At 38.3% G+C, this 18,037-nt stretch overlaps 1 protein-coding gene across 1 annotated transcript in view; it reads left to right on the top strand.

Annotated features, from left to right (window-relative positions):
• LOC104287290 (putative Polycomb group protein ASXL3) overlaps window positions 1–18,037 on the top strand; it is a gene marked incomplete at its 3' end in the record, with an annotated part of 81,440 nt that overhangs the window by 3,119 nt on the left and 60,284 nt on the right. The window contains exons 3-4 of the mRNA XM_009885974.1: window positions 15,746–15,828; window positions 16,166–16,168. Coding sequence (XP_009884276.1) covers window positions 15,746–15,828; window positions 16,166–16,168 — 86 coding nt within the window. The remainder of the gene's footprint in view (window positions 1–15,745; window positions 15,829–16,165; window positions 16,169–18,037) is intronic.

Raw genomic sequence — 18,037 nt, 5'->3', positions numbered from 1 at the left:
ATCACAGAACTGATAATGATAGAAGATAAAGATGGAAAAGGCCTCAAGGTCACCTTGTCAGTTTAGACTTGAAAATAAGATACACACCCCAAATTAGTTTTAGTTTTGTGAAATCAATAAAATAACTTGGTAACTTTCATTACCTGTAGAAGCTAGCCTTTGCCAGAATCTGGTCTTTTTGTGGAATTTCACATCCTACTTAAAAAACTGGTAGAATGAAATGATTATGAAAAGTTGTCTGATGGGTGTGATTTAGAATTCAAATGCATCATTACCCCTTTTTTTTCTGCCGGTGACTAGACAGAAAACATGGATTTTCTTGTACAGATTGAGAATTTTGTATCTATTTAATGGTGGTCATTCACATACTCTGCTTTGTTGAGACTTTTTTGGATTTAGCCTCTGGATTTTTTCAGCGGTTTGATGTAGCAATGCTGCAGCAGGTTCATACTTAGAGCAGTAACGCTTAATGCATTCTAATATATTTCATAATTTGTTTCATTCATTGTGCAGTTTTTTAAGACATTTTGCAAGCACTCATCTTCCATTTTAAAATGAAAAAAAAAAAGTAGAATAACATAGTGGGTCTCACGGTCTGGCTGTGGAGTAAGCTCAGTAAATCACTGTTGAAGATATGTTAATACCTTTCTGTTACTGGTTTCAAGATGACCTGTGGCTCCACAAGTGTGTACCTTCCTGAAGATGTCAGGGACTACCAAGCCTGGATTGTTCTTGTGCTGGGGTCTCTCTCTTTGAAACTATTTTTTTTTTTTTTTGGCCAAGAATAAGAAAAATCTGTGTAACTGATTTTGCTACATTGGCAATCCTTGTCAAGCACATTGTTTGTCTTCCTTTTGTCCTGTTCCCAGGATGCTGTGCTGTCAAGTTGTGTTGCATTATTAAACATCTCCTGTCTGTTAAGCACACATTAGCAAAACAGCTGGACTGTTCAGCAAGTGCTTGGGTCCATCAGGCCAGATCGTAGAAAAGAAAGGGGGAGCAGTAGTATAGAGCATAAGCTGTCTTTTATAAAGCTACTAATCTTTTAAAATAAAGGTGGAGATTCTTGTAATGATTTACTTCACCCTGCCCAGTACATCTGTGCAACTGGAGACTTTGAATATAGATCACAGTACAACAGTGGCCTCCTGGGCAATAGCTGAAGTGCCTTTTACCAGGTATCCCAGTAGAAAATATTTGATGGGAGGACAGAATAAGGATTCCATGTTTTGATGTGGTCCCTCAAATTCTTGACATAGCAGCCCAAATCTTATATATACATGATTGAGATTTTTATATATATATAACATCAAGCATTGGGTTACAGCCCTGTGAGACTGACTGGGAGAATCATAGAAACAAGTCTATGTGCCTGGGACATTTGATCTGCCCAGAACAAGCCCCAGCATCCTTCGAGTAGACAGTTAGCAATTGCAAGAGATGGACACTGCTCCCAGTTCTTGGGTTGGTCCAGTTGCATTGTTGTTTCATTTTGCAAACCAATTTTTTCATGCTAAAATGGTGTTCCTCCAGTCAGTGTTCAGGGATAAGCAGACTCAGTATCAGTTTCCCCATCACTTTTGGAATGAGAGCTACCCATCTGAATGGAATTTGTCAATGATAACCAACCTTATGTCTTTGTCTTGGGCTGATGCTCCTTGGCTTTAGTAAAAGTCTGCTCGTAAATACTGTGGCTTCTAGAGCTGGGATTGGCCCCCAAAGAGCAGATACAGAAAGAAAATGGAATCACTGCTTTAAGCTAGCTTTAACATTGCAGTTATCTTATAAAGAAGGATCTTTTCTGCTCTTTGTGATAGTGTTCCAATGACAGTGAGCCCCACTAAGTGGTTGTGATGTTAAAACATGCTTTTTTTAGAGTTGTAGAAGCACGTAAGAACCAGAGGGCTGTGGCTTCACAAGGTAAATTTGGAGATTTTTATCAGTCTGGCTGTGCAAGTTACTGCATGCTGTATACATGCATTGCTGATGATTGTTGAATTTACTTAAGTACCTCCACAGGAACTTCTCAGTACCTGTGCTGTGATCAGCCCTTCACAGTAAATGTTTGATGTTCACTGAAACCATTGTGGGTTATTAATTTAGCCTCCAGGCCCACAGCAGCAGCGGCGATTGAGGAGGAGACTGCAGAACTCATATATGGCTGTCTGGGGAGTTTTCCAATGAAAGAGATCATAAATGTGGGAGAAGTGAACAAACAGAGGCTTGACTGACTGAAGGGTGCGGGATACAGTGCACGAGAGAAGCATAAGAGGAGTGGGCAGAGTGAAAGGCCTTGAGGATAAAGTCAGTGTCTCAGCAATCATTTGAGCTATTGTGTTTCATAGACTCCAAAAAGGTAGCCTTTCAACTGATATGTGAACTACAGATTGAAAAATTCAATAGAAGATTGGAAACGAGAAAAAATTTTGGAGTAATAGAGTCAAAGCAGTTGATAAAGAATATTTTGTGTGGATTTTAGAAGTTAGATCAGAAAAGCATTCTCTTACAGTCTTTTAATCTGTTTAGAAAAAACATCCAACCAACCAGTAAAAATTGAGGATAACTTAATCTTTCAAATTAGTTTGGCCTAAGTGGTTTTTTTTTTGTTTGTTTGGTTGGTTTTTTTCGGGGACTGGTTAGAATTTTTTGTAGATTAATGTCTAATGAAATAATTGATATGTTACAAATGAGAACACTTCTGTCTCTATTAATTTGTGGGGTTACCTACTTTGCTTGGAGATAGGTTGTTTGACACATTATCAAATTCTCATCTTCCTATAATTCTCGAAATCTTTAATACTTCCATTAAATTCAAAAACAACAAAAAAAGAAAGTATCTGTCTGTGCAGTCATTTTTAATTATCCGTGATGAGCACAGACTCAGTTTAATACTGTAATTTTCATGTGCTAGGTCATTATATTTGTGTCTGAGCTGTAGGAGACTGTTTCAAGCTATTAAAAGTAATGTTAAATAAAGTAAAATAATGCTTCTGTCTTCATTATAAGTTAGATCTACAAAAATGGCTGCCTAGATAACTGAGGTCGGTATATATGCATGGTGGTTGGGAAATGCTTCTGGAAGAGCTGCAAAGAGAACACGAGGTTTAAAAAAAAATAAAAAATCACTGCACCTGTTTGCTGTTATCAGCATTTGTAGAGTTATTATGGCAAGAAACTTCATGTGTTAGTTAAAGTATTGTTAAATGTTGGAGTTAATTTTATAGAAAAATATGGGTATGTAGGGGGAGGGAAGGGATCTGAGGAAAGCATTCTGAGGATTAAAGTTCTGAAAAAACCCAAGGATTTAAGTGCTACATACATGCATAATAATAGTTATGAAACTTATTACTTTTAGTACTTGCATATATTTGCCGGGATTAGTAGAAGAGAATGAAACTAGGTTTATGTCTGCTGCTGTGTAATGTGGTGAAAAGACTGTGTGCCTGGGTGATGCTGATGTAATCCTGGGGAAGAAAATGGTAGTGCTGCATTGGGAAGCGGTGAAGACGAGATGGAGGTGTTCTTGTACCGATGAGAAGTAGAATAGCAAATATACTAAAGGGAGGGGAAAAAATAATCTATGACTGACAATGAAAAAAATGAGGAAAAAAACCGCTTTCTGAATTTTGAGATAAAATTACATTTCATTTGTCTATGTATTTATTTTCCTACTATTTCACTTAATTAGATAAACAGCTAAAGTCTTCAAACCTTCATCTTTAAGGTTTGTATTCTTCTCAAACTTTGATAGTATAAGGATTGCAATGAAACACTGAGATAAAAAAAAATATCCGTCATCTCTCCTCTGTACAAGACAGGGCCTTTGTCTTAGAGATTAAATGCTATGTTTTGATTATGTTGCATTCTGTTTATTTTTAGAACAAGGTCCATTATGGGCTATCTCAGCCAAAGGAGTATTGTTGAAATTATAAGTAATCCCTTTGAAAAAACTGAGAAGACCAATTTGTCTTCTGAAATATTCTGTCATCCATTTGGTAGTAAGATCTCCTATTGGAATTTTCAGAATAGGTTTCAAATAATCTTGCCCAGGTTATATCTAGAGCAGCAAAAATTATAAATTTCCTAGAATCTCCCATGTCCAAAAGTCTGTCTGATGTGATGCTTGAATATGAAACTGTGGTCATTTTCTTGTTGTGATTCTGGACACCTTGGTTTATTTTTGTGTTAACCTCAGAGGGCATAGCATGTAAATCTCCTAAGTATAATTTTGTGTCTTTGGATGAGATTGTCTGGCACAGTTAAAGGAAGATTGCATTCCTGGATTTGAACTGTAACGCAAATTTCATTACTAATTCTCACTGTTTCAAAGGTACAGTATGAGTTCAGTAGTTACACTGGAAGCCCAAGTTGAGGTAGTGTAACTTAAAACACTTTTCATTTTTCTGTTCAGTTATTGCTAGCTCTTTTTGAAGGGAAATGGAAGATAGAGCTAAAACATGTATTATTATCCACTTCTGAAACATTAAATTTAAAATGATGTGCCTAAACCCCATAGACATTGAATTCATTTGCCAGGAGCATTTCCTAGGAGGTGACAATTTTTACTTCTGCATTTGCTGAGGAGATGTGACTTTGGGAAAACTCAGATCCTCATGTGTATGTGTGTTGGTGCTCATATAAAAAGAATGAAACCTGTGATTCAATATACTTTGTACAGCCACGTTTTGCTCTCTCTTGGTTTGCTTTTCTTGGGTTACAGTTACTGTCCTGCCTGGTAACTGTTGAATCTGTTCGATGTATAGGGAGAGGTCTTAGGATAAGAAGTATGCTGTGCTGTTAAGGTCCCTTGGACCTTTAGAAGCTTGTCTTGAAGAGGAAGCCTAGCTTTATGAGAAGTCTCTGTATTTATATTTCTTTATAAAATCCTCTGTGTTTCTTCTCTGTTGACCAATTGCTTTGTTGTGAGTCTGGGGTTTGGTGATGGTAGTTGCATAATATATATGGCTGATGGTCATTTCTCACGGTAACCTGGTCAGTGCTTGTCCAGCTTGACTTGGAGGGGTCAGCCAGTCTTGTAGCTCAGAATAACGCCTTCAAGCAGGATCAGGAGTTCGGAGCCTCCGCAACAATAGCAGATTATGCTGAACACTTTCAGGTTTCCCCCATGGGGGAAGACATGTTCTGTATTTTGGTTTGAGATCTGAATACAAACTGTTGGTTTAACAATCAGCATTTTGTCTCCTTGCAAACTCCAGTTTTGAAGTCAGAGTTCACCTTTCTTCTTTATAGGCTGGAGGTCCTATTGAATTTGTTTACCTGTGCCAAGTGATTGCTCCTGTTGGTTTAAATCTCTAAGGGAAATCAGCATCCAGCTGGTAGACAGTTGTACTGATGAGGAACCATTGATTTTTCTCTCCTATCAATAACAAATGTCCTTAGCTTTCATGATACTTCTTCCCTGCCATAATGTTGCCCTGTTACCTCTCTGGTCTCACTGTCAGGGCTGTTCTTAGTTGCTGATCGCATTATACGTGGATGTGATTAACAGCCTGATAAAAATGTTTAAGCCAATACTTGAGAAGCCTAGATAAAGATAATGCTTTGTTGTGAGAGCTTTTGAATAATTTGATGTAAACCAATGGTAAAGAATTGCTGTTTTTAACAGAAAAAATGTTTATATCAAGGATTAAAGTTTACCTAGCTTGGCATGATTTAGCAATATTCAGAAGAGGGGACTTCAAGAAAATACAGACAATTCATGTTCCATTTTGGGGGAAAAGTAATTCTTTCCTTTTTAACAGAACTTTTGTTTATCATGCCTTTTTTCACCACAGTATTATCTGAAGTATTTTCTTTCATAAGAAGGAGTGAGGAACATGTAAACAAAATACTCTGTGTGCATTTCTCCAAAGTGATAGGCTTTTGAAAGATTATTAACTTAAATTTATGATGGTCAGATTAGTTTACAAGGTCTGTGGGAAGAAGTGAGTCTGTAACTTCTCTCAAAACTTGAGGAAAGCTCATAGTTCGTCTATCCTAAGTTTTGTTTCTGTATTTACATATGAATACAAATACAGTTATAGAGCCATTATATTTTCTTTCTAATCTGCCTGTGTTGTGACAAATATTTCTTAGTAATAGTTGTTAAATAGTGTATTTTTTAAACCTTTAAACAGATACTATCAAATATCAGTATAATCCGACAGTACGCATTTCAGTTCTGCAATAAATGATGTATTTAACAGGACAACCGTGGGTGGACTTAGGTGATGAGATGGGGAAAGGACTATGTGGAAAGACTGATAAGACGGACTGAACAAATAAATGACACAAAATGGGTATGAGTTAGTGAACCACAAAATATTCTCCTATTTTTGAAAATCTTAGATGAGTAATTGTCAACTGTGCCATCTGTAAGTAATGTGGGCTTCCAAACTTGTGGCAATTAAAACTGCCTAGCCTCCCACTCCAGCCCTGTATTCTATTCTGTGTACAAGTCAGTACTGAAGCCTAATCTCTTATGACATTAATCGTCTCATGAGGAGAGACAGAATAAATCACAGTAGCCCTTCCTCTCTTCACTCATGAAGATAAATGCCATAACACGATGGCTGATCTTTGTTATGACACTAACCATTATATATTTAACAGAGATAGCAAAATCCCACTGACAGCTAACAAAAGAATTCTCTCTTTACACATTCTATGAGAAGGCTGTATTTCTTTAGTTCAAAAACGTGACTTATCATATCTGCTCTCAGAGCAATTTAAGCAGTAGATCTGGATTGTGCCAGTGAACCCTATTCTGTACACAATGATGTCATGATTCAGACTAAAGAAAACTGATGTGAAATAATTATGCAAGTTTTGGAAGGAAAAAACTGCCTAACACCCAAGGACTCTTAAGACTCTTTCGTATTGTCTGTTCTGACAAGAAAAAATAACTCTCCTATTTAAAACAAACAAACAAGTAGGCAACACCCCCTACCCCTCAAAAAAAAGAACAAACAACCCACAACCAAACCCAAACCCAAAGCTTTTGTCATTTTTCATTTTTATGGAGATTTCAGTTTCATGTAACTGTAAGTGGCTTTTTGTTGTGTCTATGATTGCAAGGGACTTTTAATTTTCCCAGCTTCATCACTTGCTGTGCATCTCTCAGGAATTTCTTTCCAAGTCTTCCATGCATTAGACACCTTCTGGTCTTTCTTTCTGGGATAAAATTAGTAAGAAAGATTCTTAGTAATTTTCTGCATCTCTGCTTGCTTATTAATTCAAAGGGATTGATGCTGTGTTATCATCCCGTGAGTAAGGAACTGAGTTGTGAAGTTTATGGACTTCCCTTGTGAGGTGAAGAGGATCAATGTGACGTATACTGGCTTTTCACCTAAACATAAATATGTGCTGTTAATTTCATGAGGTAGTTTCATGCTATCTATCTGACAGAATTAAAATGGAAGTTTAATTTTCACAGTTTCATTTTTATATTTGCTGTTGTTAACTATTTTAGTAATGTGGATAGAAGTGCTTTTTGGTTGGTGAAATGTATTCATAGTGCATCAGTGGAGTCAGTGTCAGTTGCGGCATGAAACTTGTCTTACCTTTTCAGTGGATGAGTTTTACCTGGATGAAATACTTAAAATGGCCAAAACTAATATGTAAGAATATTTAGACTGATTGCATAGTTTAAAATATTTTATTAGTATTCTACTGTGCTTCTCCCCGCCCTCCTTTTCTTTCTTTCTTTTTTTTTTTTGCCTTCTGGAAATCTTACGTCTGTATCTTTAGGACACTGTCTAACAAGATAAGCTCTGATAGTAAAGTAGTGGCAAGAAAACCGGCATAACTGTCACCTCCTGTTAAATTTCATATATTCAGAGAGTAGCCAGTAGGAATTTTATTTCTCACATTAAAAGTAAACCCTTACACATTACTTTTGCCTGAGGAAATTAACGATGAAGGCTTTTAAAACAAACACATACTCATTCTCTCTGTTGATTTTTCTGTGAAGTTTTACTCTTCTTTTATTTTTGTTATTTTACTATGCTGAAACATAAGTTACACAGCAAACCTTTCTGTGTCTCAGAAAGAAAAAAATCTGTATCAGCTTTCAGTAGAGAAAACAGCATATATGGAAGTGAATATGTTTGGGATCTGGTACTTCTCAGTATTTTTTTTTTCTTGTTCCCTTAGTAGTGATGAATGTATTCACACTGGTGGAAGTTCTTTCCTCTGTTATCTGTAATATAAAGGCAGCTAACACGGCACTCATATCCATTCTGCCCCATTAGTTCCAGTCACCTAAACATGGCCTCTCTTCATTTTGTACAGGGGTGGGTGCCAAAGGGGAATTTTTATCCCTGCTGGAATTAGAGGCATTTCAGGATTGTGGCCTGCCTGTGTGATCACCAAATGAGTGCAGATTTCAGTAACGTTTTTGGGTGGCAGAGCTGTGTTTTGCTCCTGGCCCCTTCTCTGGAATAATGATTCGTAGTTGTAAACAGCTTTGACCCATGTTTTTCAGCTGGGTGCACTGATACAGAAATTGAAGCTTCTACTCTAAACTAAATAGGCAGAGAGTATGGTCTGCAAGCCACGGGAGGTTCACAATGCAATTTGTCCTGTCAGCACCTAAGAGCTACAGCGTGCTTCTAGCTAGCTGTTCAGTATTGACTATCTAGGCAGCACTTACATACCTGTGTGTTGGTTTGGGGGAACCCAGGGCCATGAACTCCCTTTTATGGATGTGCTAATGTTTCAGGAGGTAGAGGACATAGGAATGTACTGTGGGAGTGTACTGCGGTAAGGACAAGGGAAGAAAGGTAGAACAGAATCATTTAGGTTGGAAGAGACCTTTAAGATCATAGAGTCCAACCATTGACCTAGCACTGCCAAGTCCACCACTAAACCGTGCCCATAAGCACCACATCTACATGTCTTTTAAATACTTCCAGGGATGCTGACTCTACCTCTTCCCTGGGCAGCCTGTTCCAATGCTTGACAACTCTTCCGGTGAAGAAATTTTTCCTAATATCCAATCTAAACTTCCCCTGGTGCAACTTAAGGCCATTTCCTCTTGTCCTATTGCTTTTTCCGTGGGAGAGGAGACCGACTCCCACCTCGCTACAACGTCCTTTCAGGTAGTTGTAGGGAGTGATAAGGTCTCCCCTGAGCCTCCTTTTCTCCAGGCTAAACAATCCCAGTTCCCTCAACCGCTCCTCATAAGACTTGTTCTTTAGACCCATCACTGGCTCCGTTGCCCTTCTCTGAACATACTCCAGCACGTCAATGTCTTTCTTGTAGTGAGGGGCCCAAAACTGAGTACAGTACTTGAGATGCAGCCTCACCAGTGCGAGTGTAGGGGGATGATCACTTGCCTAGTCCTGCAGAAAGGTGGGAGATACGGAAGTTAGGGGTATTGCAACACCTCAGAAGATGAGATTAGAGGAAGGCTGGGCAGGGTGAGAGGCAATGGGGTTAATTTGATAGAAAGGAAGAAGAGATGTGGCTTGAATAGCTAAGCAGAAATCTGGAGGCTGGACTGTATTGTCAGAATTGAGCAGTCATTCTGAGAATCTGGATGCTCCATTGCTTGAACTGAAGTCATCATCAGTAATCCTGCTGCTAATAATGGAACCCATACCCTACCATAATGGACATCCTGCTCAGTGGGGTATGTATCTTTGATCCTGATCTTACAGATATCTGATAGGCTTCTGCATGCTCACTGGGTTCATCCTGCTACAGTCACTGAGGTGTTTATGGATCTGGGCTGACAGAGCGTTTAAGTGAAAGTTCCTGGTTGCTCCGATAGGCTGATTGCATTAGCAAAGACAGAAATACGAAGGTTTCCTTTTATTTCAGTATGTTAGACCAGATCAATAAGTTGTTATAAGTCAGTTGTTTAGGGTTGAAAACTTTACCCTATGTTTTCTGGTGTGATGGATGAGGTCACTAGGAATGGCAAGATGTCACTGCTGCTAGAGCTTGTGCCTTTTAAAGTAATAACACAATTGTATGTTTAATTTTAACTGAATTGTAATCCAATTTCTTTGGAATTCAAAATGTCAAGTGTACAGTTCATCTAGAATTTCTAAAGCACTGTTGCTGCATTTCTATCAGTTTAAAATATGACATAAAAAATAATTTTTTAAAAGAACAATAAAAGGGTCCAGATATCTCAGAACAATCCTCAAACCAGCCAGTCAAAGCAATGAAATGAACAAAGAAATCATTCTGCTTCTTTCTTGCTCTTTCCTTTCATTCAATATTTTAGGAGATGATAATGCCTTACATATCTGGCAGGTTAGCAAAGCTAGGCTGTTTCAGACCAACTTGCAAACAAATTCCGTAGTAGAAATTCTCTTGCAGGAAATACTCTCCCAGTTGTTCCCTGTAGTACATACTAAAGGAACTGTAAAGTACTTTTGACTGAAAGAGGGCTGGGGAAAAATGTTTTTTGGGTGTAAATTAAACCATTTGAGTTCTACAGGTCAGTAGCATTACCTCTGAACTTATAAAAAGTGTGGACTAGCAAGCATGCATATAACTGATGTTAAAATTTAATTTAATGTATTTCAGCAGGTTTAGGTATTTTTATGTGTTGCTTTCTTGTTTATGTTACATCTTTGTTCCTTTCTTTGCTTTATTTTACTTTTCTTTCTTATCTGTAGTGATGCGTGGATTACAGAGACAAATTCATAGTATGGAGCATACCATGAAAGACATCTTATGAAACGCACCTTCTTCTACTCAGATTTTATAACTTTCTTACTGTAACTGCAACTGCTCAAAGACAAAATTCGTACCAGGAGGAAAATTACTCCCTTTTCAGCTTCTTTTAATATTTTAGTACTTGGAAACTACTCTTTAACTTTCTCTTAATCGCAGTCAGCAAGAGCTTCACGAATATCTATTTGAGTACTTAAGTTAAAATAGGTTGTAGTTCGTCTTCCCCTCTTATTTTCATCCCTCTCGATATTCTTGCTGTTTTCTCCTCTTCATCCATCTCTATACACTTCCTTTCTTCCCCCACTCTGTATCCTACCCTACCCTCCTCTCCTAACCATTTACCCATCTTTCTTCACACAAAGGGCTTTGAACTTTTACCAGGATGCTGATAATTCCCCAGTGAATGAAGCCATTAATCAAAATTGAATACAAAAGATTTGAGTGGGGCATTTCCCACAATAGAAGTCACTCCTCCTGTTAACCTCACACAAGCAGCTGGAAAAGACAATGCTGGATTTTTTCCAGGACGCTGTTCTTGTACAGTATTTGAGACTCCATCTTTCAATTCATTAATTTAATAATGGGTGGATAGAAAATATCATATATTTTCTGCTTCGGAGAAGGAAAGTTATTTTTCTGATCTTTTATTCACTCTACTGTCTTTGGGTCGTAAAGATTGTCTATTGTGCAGTTCAGCATGACTTGTATTGTAGCTGCTGAGTGGGACCACTGGCAAAAACTACTGCTTCTCTTTCTCCTCCTGAATTATTTAAATAAAGTTATAAAGAGAATTGCTTCAGTTTGTGAGTAGTGGCTCAGCCTATAGTTTGACCAAGCAGACATGATAAGGTGATCCTGATTTTTGTCAGCTACCTGATGTTCAGATTCCCTACAGGCAGCTTCCAGAAATGGAAGTGGCTCTGGTCAGCTAACTGGAACAGCATCAACAAGACCACTACTGATCTGCCTGCTGCTTTTGGACCACAGCACAATATCAGACCACACTTGGTTCTTGTTTAGAAGAATCATTTTTTGTTGGCATAACTGATAGCTGCAGGAGTAGTAGCAAAGCTTCCCACATTCTGCAGGAACGTTTATGGGTGGCAAGAAGGCCGAATTTCTAGTTTGCTTTTCTTTCTGCTGTCCCTCTGCTTTTGTTCCCTCTAGTGGCTGAAATGCAAACGATTAGGCAGATCTGATTCAGGTAGTCACAAGCAGCTTTGTATGTAAATTAAACTAATCATTCCATCAATTATATAGAGGTTCACTTCTGTTTTTGTAGGTGAGCTGAGCATTCAGGATTTCTCTGTTATGCAAAGCTGAGAGTCTTGACTCTGCTCTAGAGTTTTCTTGTTAACAGTTCAATGCAAAGTGGTTTTTCCCCAGTGTGGCAACTGATTTTTTGAGCAGTTGTCAATGTACAGAAGATGATAAATGCCATGGTGAGAAAAGGAGTTTGGATTTCTTCTCGTCCTATATAACTGACATGACTTTTCCAATGAAACTGGGAATGTGTGTGTTTGTGGCATCTGAGTAATTATTTAGTATCTTCAAATTTGTTGGTTGATACACTTGGTGATACAAACGTAACATTTGTCAGGTTGCTACCATTTCCTGGAAGGTTTGATTCCACAGTGCTTCGTGGGGGCTGAGTCGTCTTCTCTTTGAGCTATTAACCAGCATTTGAATGAACACCAAGAATGTGCTCAGTGCAATGACTACTTCTGTTCTCTTCCATATTGTCCTAATGTGTATCAAATTATTTGTCCCAGTTATTTAGTGGCTGTCCCTTTTTAAGGCTGTGATTGAATGGCAGGAATAAATAGAGCATATTTGATCCTCCGTGATAGAGGTTGCAGTCAGTGCAAACCATTCTTCTGCCATTGTTCTTCTCAAAAAAATACATGGAAACAGTCATAATCTTCATGACAGTACTTTGGCACGTTTTAATTTCAGCATTATTAGTCACTGCCCATATATGATACAAGTGTTGGTGGATGGAGTGGGTGGAAGGAGAAAGATAGTTAAAACAGATAAAGGCTTCCTCCCCTGATGTGCATTAGTTTTTCTGACCAAGAAGTCTATGACAACTGTGCTACTGCATTTTAGTATTTTATTTGCCTTAATGCACAGTTAGTAATTCAGTTTGAATTTCTAATATTGTTCTTAAAAGTCTTAGAAATGCAAAAGGGATTGTGGGTTTTTAGCAGTATTAATGGTGAGATACAGAAGCATGAGACACTACTGCAATTATCAGTTCAGTATATTCATTAGCTTACAGGCTCTTAAATAATACTCTGATGCTGTTTTCCATAACTGGGAGAAGAAAATGACATTATCATTAAAATGTTTTTACAAGTAATTATTTTCTTACCATGATAAATGCTTAGGTCAAAATTGGGAGGGGGATGGAGGCACAGCATGGTGAGAGGGGCAGAAAAAACCATCCTTGCTAAGGTCCTCTGCTAAATTAATCTTTGTTCTGATAAAGAAAACTTAATCAGGTACACAATAACAGGTTTTTCAACTTAAGCAGTGTTTGAATTGGAGAATTGATGCTTTTCAGTTAGGGTATAAACAGTTCTTCAAATAACAGGCGAGAATTGATGCTTTTCAGTTAGGGTATGAACAGTTCTTCAAATTTTAAAGTGTTTAAAGGGTTAGATGAATAGAATTAAGTTATTGGGGTATACGAACTGCAGCCCATGCTACATGTCTGGTGAAAAACAAGTCCACACAATGGCCAATTGTTTGCTCCGGCACTTTCAGCCTGTCTAACAGACTTTGCATTCAGTTTGTCATTATACCCTGAATGTGTCCACTTCATACTGTGGTATTTGAAGTCTGCATTGTGGGTTTGATTAAACTTTCTGTAGTGGTGTTATGCGTCCTGCTTGTTGGTTTCATTGTTGTTTGGTGAAGATGATCTTCTGTATCCGTATGTCTGGCCATTGTTTCCACAACTAGTTCAGTGCAGCTTCCTCAGCACAAACTGCTCTCTCTTCTTCCATTGTCCAGAACAGGGTGACTTCTGATGTTTTTGTAGCTTCATTGTTTCCTTCCCATTATTGTCATACTCACGTGATAATACTTGGCACTTTTACTGACTTTATAGGGTAGGATGTGATGTCATAGAGAAGGGGACAGGGCTACCCAAATTTTCTCAATTGCAGGGAGGAGCTGCCCAGGTGTGCTGAGGGGCCTGTACTCAGGAAGAGAAACAGGGAATCCTCCACAGTGAGTAACCCCACTTTCAAGTGCACACAGTTTCCTTCATAGCCGTGTCCAGTACAGTGTAGTTTCCTCTTCTGTCCTTTCCAGTTTGCCCTCTGGAATGTTCCCAGTTCAATTCCCATCTTTTCCCTCTATTTTGGTGTATTCTCATTTTACCTTGTCCTTTGTCTTCTTTCTGAAGGTTAAAGTTTCCATTTTTGTCTCTTCACACCATTAATCTTTTCTCATCCTACCTAGTCTTAATCTTTATACACATTGTCATTTTTCCAGTGTGTCATTGTGGTTCTGTCACTAATACATCATATCGTTTCTCTTCCCTTGCTGTGCAATGGCCCTTTTCCCAGTCCTGTGCAGTTCCTTCCATGCTTACTCATTGCCGTACTCCTTCCTACCCACTCTCCTTTCTCCTTTCAAATCACCTTTCGGTTTTCCTTTCCTGACGGGTCCCTTTTGAATCTTGCCTATTGATGTACATGAGATAAGCTCAGTTCAGCTTCCAGACCTTTCTAGTGCCACCCTCACTTCTGCATTTTCCTTTGTGGAACTGAAAGATAAAGGATACAAAGCTCGTCTGTAACAAAGAACTGAAGGATCTGGTAAACTGTGTTTTGGCTGCGAAAGGGGAGAACAGGCAGTAAATCAGAACTGTAAAATGGCAGGAGAGGGCTGAGCTGGTCAAGTTTTAGTGAGTAGGGAGTCTTTGGCTTTAGGCGAGCTGCTTGAATTACAGCCCTGGCTAGCATCTTTCACAGTTTGATGACTTGCGTGATACGAGTGGTGGTGTCTCTAGTTCCTAGTGGGCAGGTATCCACATAGTAGCAGCTACTTTCATAATTGCCATTATTTGGTAACTACTAGAGAGAAGCTCAGGATCGGATGAATTTGAAGACCAAACTGATTTCTTATTTACCCAGGGTAGAAATGCAAGTTCTGGCTGAGATAAGTTGGCAAGATGCTCTGGGAAGCTTGATTGCCAGGGCCTGTGTTGCACCTTTTACTGCTGATTGAAAGGTTTCATTTTCCAGGGCTGTCAGTCTGGCACTTTACATGAGCAAGAGAGTGGTTGTTTGTTTAACAGCTTAAAACTGACAGGGACAAAAAGGAAGTGGAAAACCAGAAAAATCTGTACAAGATGGTTGTATCTGGAAAGAGGCGTCGGTTACTTTGGGCTCAATTGGAAAAGGCAAAGGAGTGGAAAACTGAGCTGAACTGGAAAAATATACTGCACTTTGTCCTGTAGCATCTTGTGTGCTGTGGCTGTTCTTACTACTTCATTTTTCATTGTTTTTAGAAACAAAAAGCGATTTGCAATTGAAACCTATCTGTGTTAATTCTCAAAGTAGCTCCTGCTTTACAAATGGAAGGTTTTAACCAATTTTGTTCCTGAGGTCATGCAAAACCTAAATGTAGAATATTCAAATGACCTCAAATAATTCTAAAGTAATAAAAATAAAAAAAAGAAGAGGAGCTGTGTCTTTCTTTTTGTTTTGTTTTGGTTTTTTTCCCCCTCCTGCCTGAAAGGAACTCTGTTGCTGTGTCATAAAATTTGTTGTATATTTCAACTCTTTTATTTGGAACCTGGTAAGAATTTTTCCCAGGCAGACGTAGCAGATGATGCACAAAAGCAGCAAGTAAATCTTATTCTTGCTGCAGTTTCCTGGATTGTATCTGGCCTTGCAACAGACAGAGGACTCCAGTCTCAACACTACCATTCCCTGCCTTTCACAAATGACTACATAAAAACTGCATGATCGCATAACCTTTCAGATTCATAGGACAGCTGTGTCTTGTCGCTTACACATTTATTATTTCTTTTCAGGCATTGGAAAAGTACCCCAACTCACCAATGACTGCAAAACAAATACTGGAAGTCATTCAGAAAGAAGGGTTAAAAGAAACAAGGTCAGTGTTTATATGTTCTGTATTTTTGCTATCTCTTTGAAAACCATCTAGGAGTAGTATATAATCTTTACAAAACATAAAGTGCTGGTTAATGGCTGAATTGATTTCTAGTACTAAAGTGGGAAATACAGCTGATGGCTTTTGTTTGTGTGTTTTAAAATGGTTAGTGACTGGCTTAACTCTGTACCTTCCAAAAGGAGTCTGTGGGCCAGCTCCAGTCCAATGGCCTTTCGTTAGAAAGACTGTGTGATCTGCTCAGATAGCCCAATGCTGCTTCTCATTTTTGCTTAAGGACTGACAACTGGGTTGCTTAAGGACTGACAACATGTGCATGGAGAAAGTGTGAGATGGAGCTAGATGCACTCCTTCTCTCACTTGGGTTTGTGGTCTGGCACTTAAATCACTGTTACCACATGCTGGTGTTGCCTGTGATAAAGGGGGTTGTGCTGATAAAGAATTGTGAACAGAAAGAGAGGTGTGTTAGAGCTAGTTTGTGTGGCTGCAGAGGTTGGATGCTGAGGTAGAATCATAGAATGATTTGAGTTGGGAGGGACCTTAAAGATCATCTAGTTCCAACCCCCCTGCCCTGGGCAGGGACACCTTCCACTAGACCAGGTTACTCAATAACAGTTGCTTAATAACAGCATACTTTAGCTGTAGATTTCAACCATAATCATTAAGCTATTAGGTGATAGGTGGGTTATCCACAGCCTATGGAAATCAACAGTTGTCTTCCATTGACTCCTGGTTCAGATGGGCATGCAGCTTCTTGTTCCTCAAAGGTGACTGGTATTTGGTAGGTCTTCTAGTGACCTGCAGATGGAAACTTGGGCAGGAAGTAAAATAAGTTAAGGGAAAACTGGTTGGTTGGTGGGGATCTCCTACAAGTTGCATTTTCCTCTTTTCAGAATGTTATAGTAAAAATTTTCTATTCTAATATTTTTTTTTTTTAATACTTGTTGCTGTCTCAAAGCAAAGGGAAACATCCACTTTTACTTTAATTATATTCTTTTAGTGTGGAACCTAAAATCTAGGACAAGAGAACTTCAAAGCCTGTGTAGAGGAGTAGTAACACATTATGTCTGTCACTTCTGAGTTTATTCTAGTGAACTAGAAGTAACCATGGGACCCATTTTTACTGAATTCACTGTTGTTCCTTAGAAATGGAACACACTGAGTGATCATTTGCACTGCATAACCATGCACTGCTTTGTTGGTAGCCTCATAACATGCTTATAATAACTGTATTTTGGTAAAATTGCAAAAGAGATGGTGTGCAAGATGAAGTTGTTTGCCACCTTTTACAAATATAAATAGAATGTTTTAGTTCCTGTCAAGAAATTGCTTCAAGTATAGTTGTCAATGATGCCAAGGAAACAAGAGGATGATAACTTTTGAAAATGACTGTTCAAATGTGTGTTATGCTGCAAGGATTTGCATACAACAACAACAAAAAAGCAAGAACTTTGAAAATCTGTTTTTATTGAGATACTGTTTCTCACAGCAGTGAATAGATTACGTTCTTCTTACGTCTTGTGATATGAGACAACTGCATGGGAGAGGCTCACATGCCTGATAATAGCATTTCTTTGTAATTTAAAAAATTGTTTCCTTGAACAGTGCATGAATAAAATTTTGTGTGCAAAACCTATGGGAGGGAGTGAAGGCAGTGTTTTTATGCGATTTAAATATAGAAAATGTGGAAGCCCTTTTTAATAGCTGCAGGATGAATAATAAGAGAAAGCTTCCTTTGAAGAGGTTTTAAAGCTAGATCTTCTTTCATTTCTTCAGTTACTAAGAAACTGAGAATTGCAGGGAAATAGGAAAGAAATTCAGATTTATTCTGATTTTTATTCATGATATGGTATGTGTGAATGTGTAGTAGATTGCAGGATGCCATATGTGGTCAGGAGTATCTAGATAACAGAGGAGGATAAAATTCAATATTCTTCACTCCTCACTTGAGACACTGTGCTATGTTATAGGCTAGGTCATCCTAAACTGATTAGCCTAAAAATTCTGGATTCTACTACTGTAAAAACAAAAAATGTTGATTCTGTGTTCATTTTTTAAAAGTATTTGGATTCTCATTTAACTTCTGATTTCATGTAAAAGTTGTGTTTGTGCTGCATTTTAATATTGATTAGGCACAAACCTGCAAAGAGTGCCTGACTCTTCGTAGGAGCCGATAAGATATTTGACTTCATAC

The sequence above is a fragment of the Charadrius vociferus genome, unplaced genomic scaffold (assembly GCF_000708025.1).
Source record: "Charadrius vociferus isolate BGI_N301 unplaced genomic scaffold, ASM70802v2 scaffold75, whole genome shotgun sequence".
Lineage (NCBI taxonomy): Eukaryota > Metazoa > Chordata > Aves > Charadriiformes > Charadriidae > Charadrius > Charadrius vociferus.
This window is presented reverse-complemented; position numbering and strand designations above follow the sequence as displayed.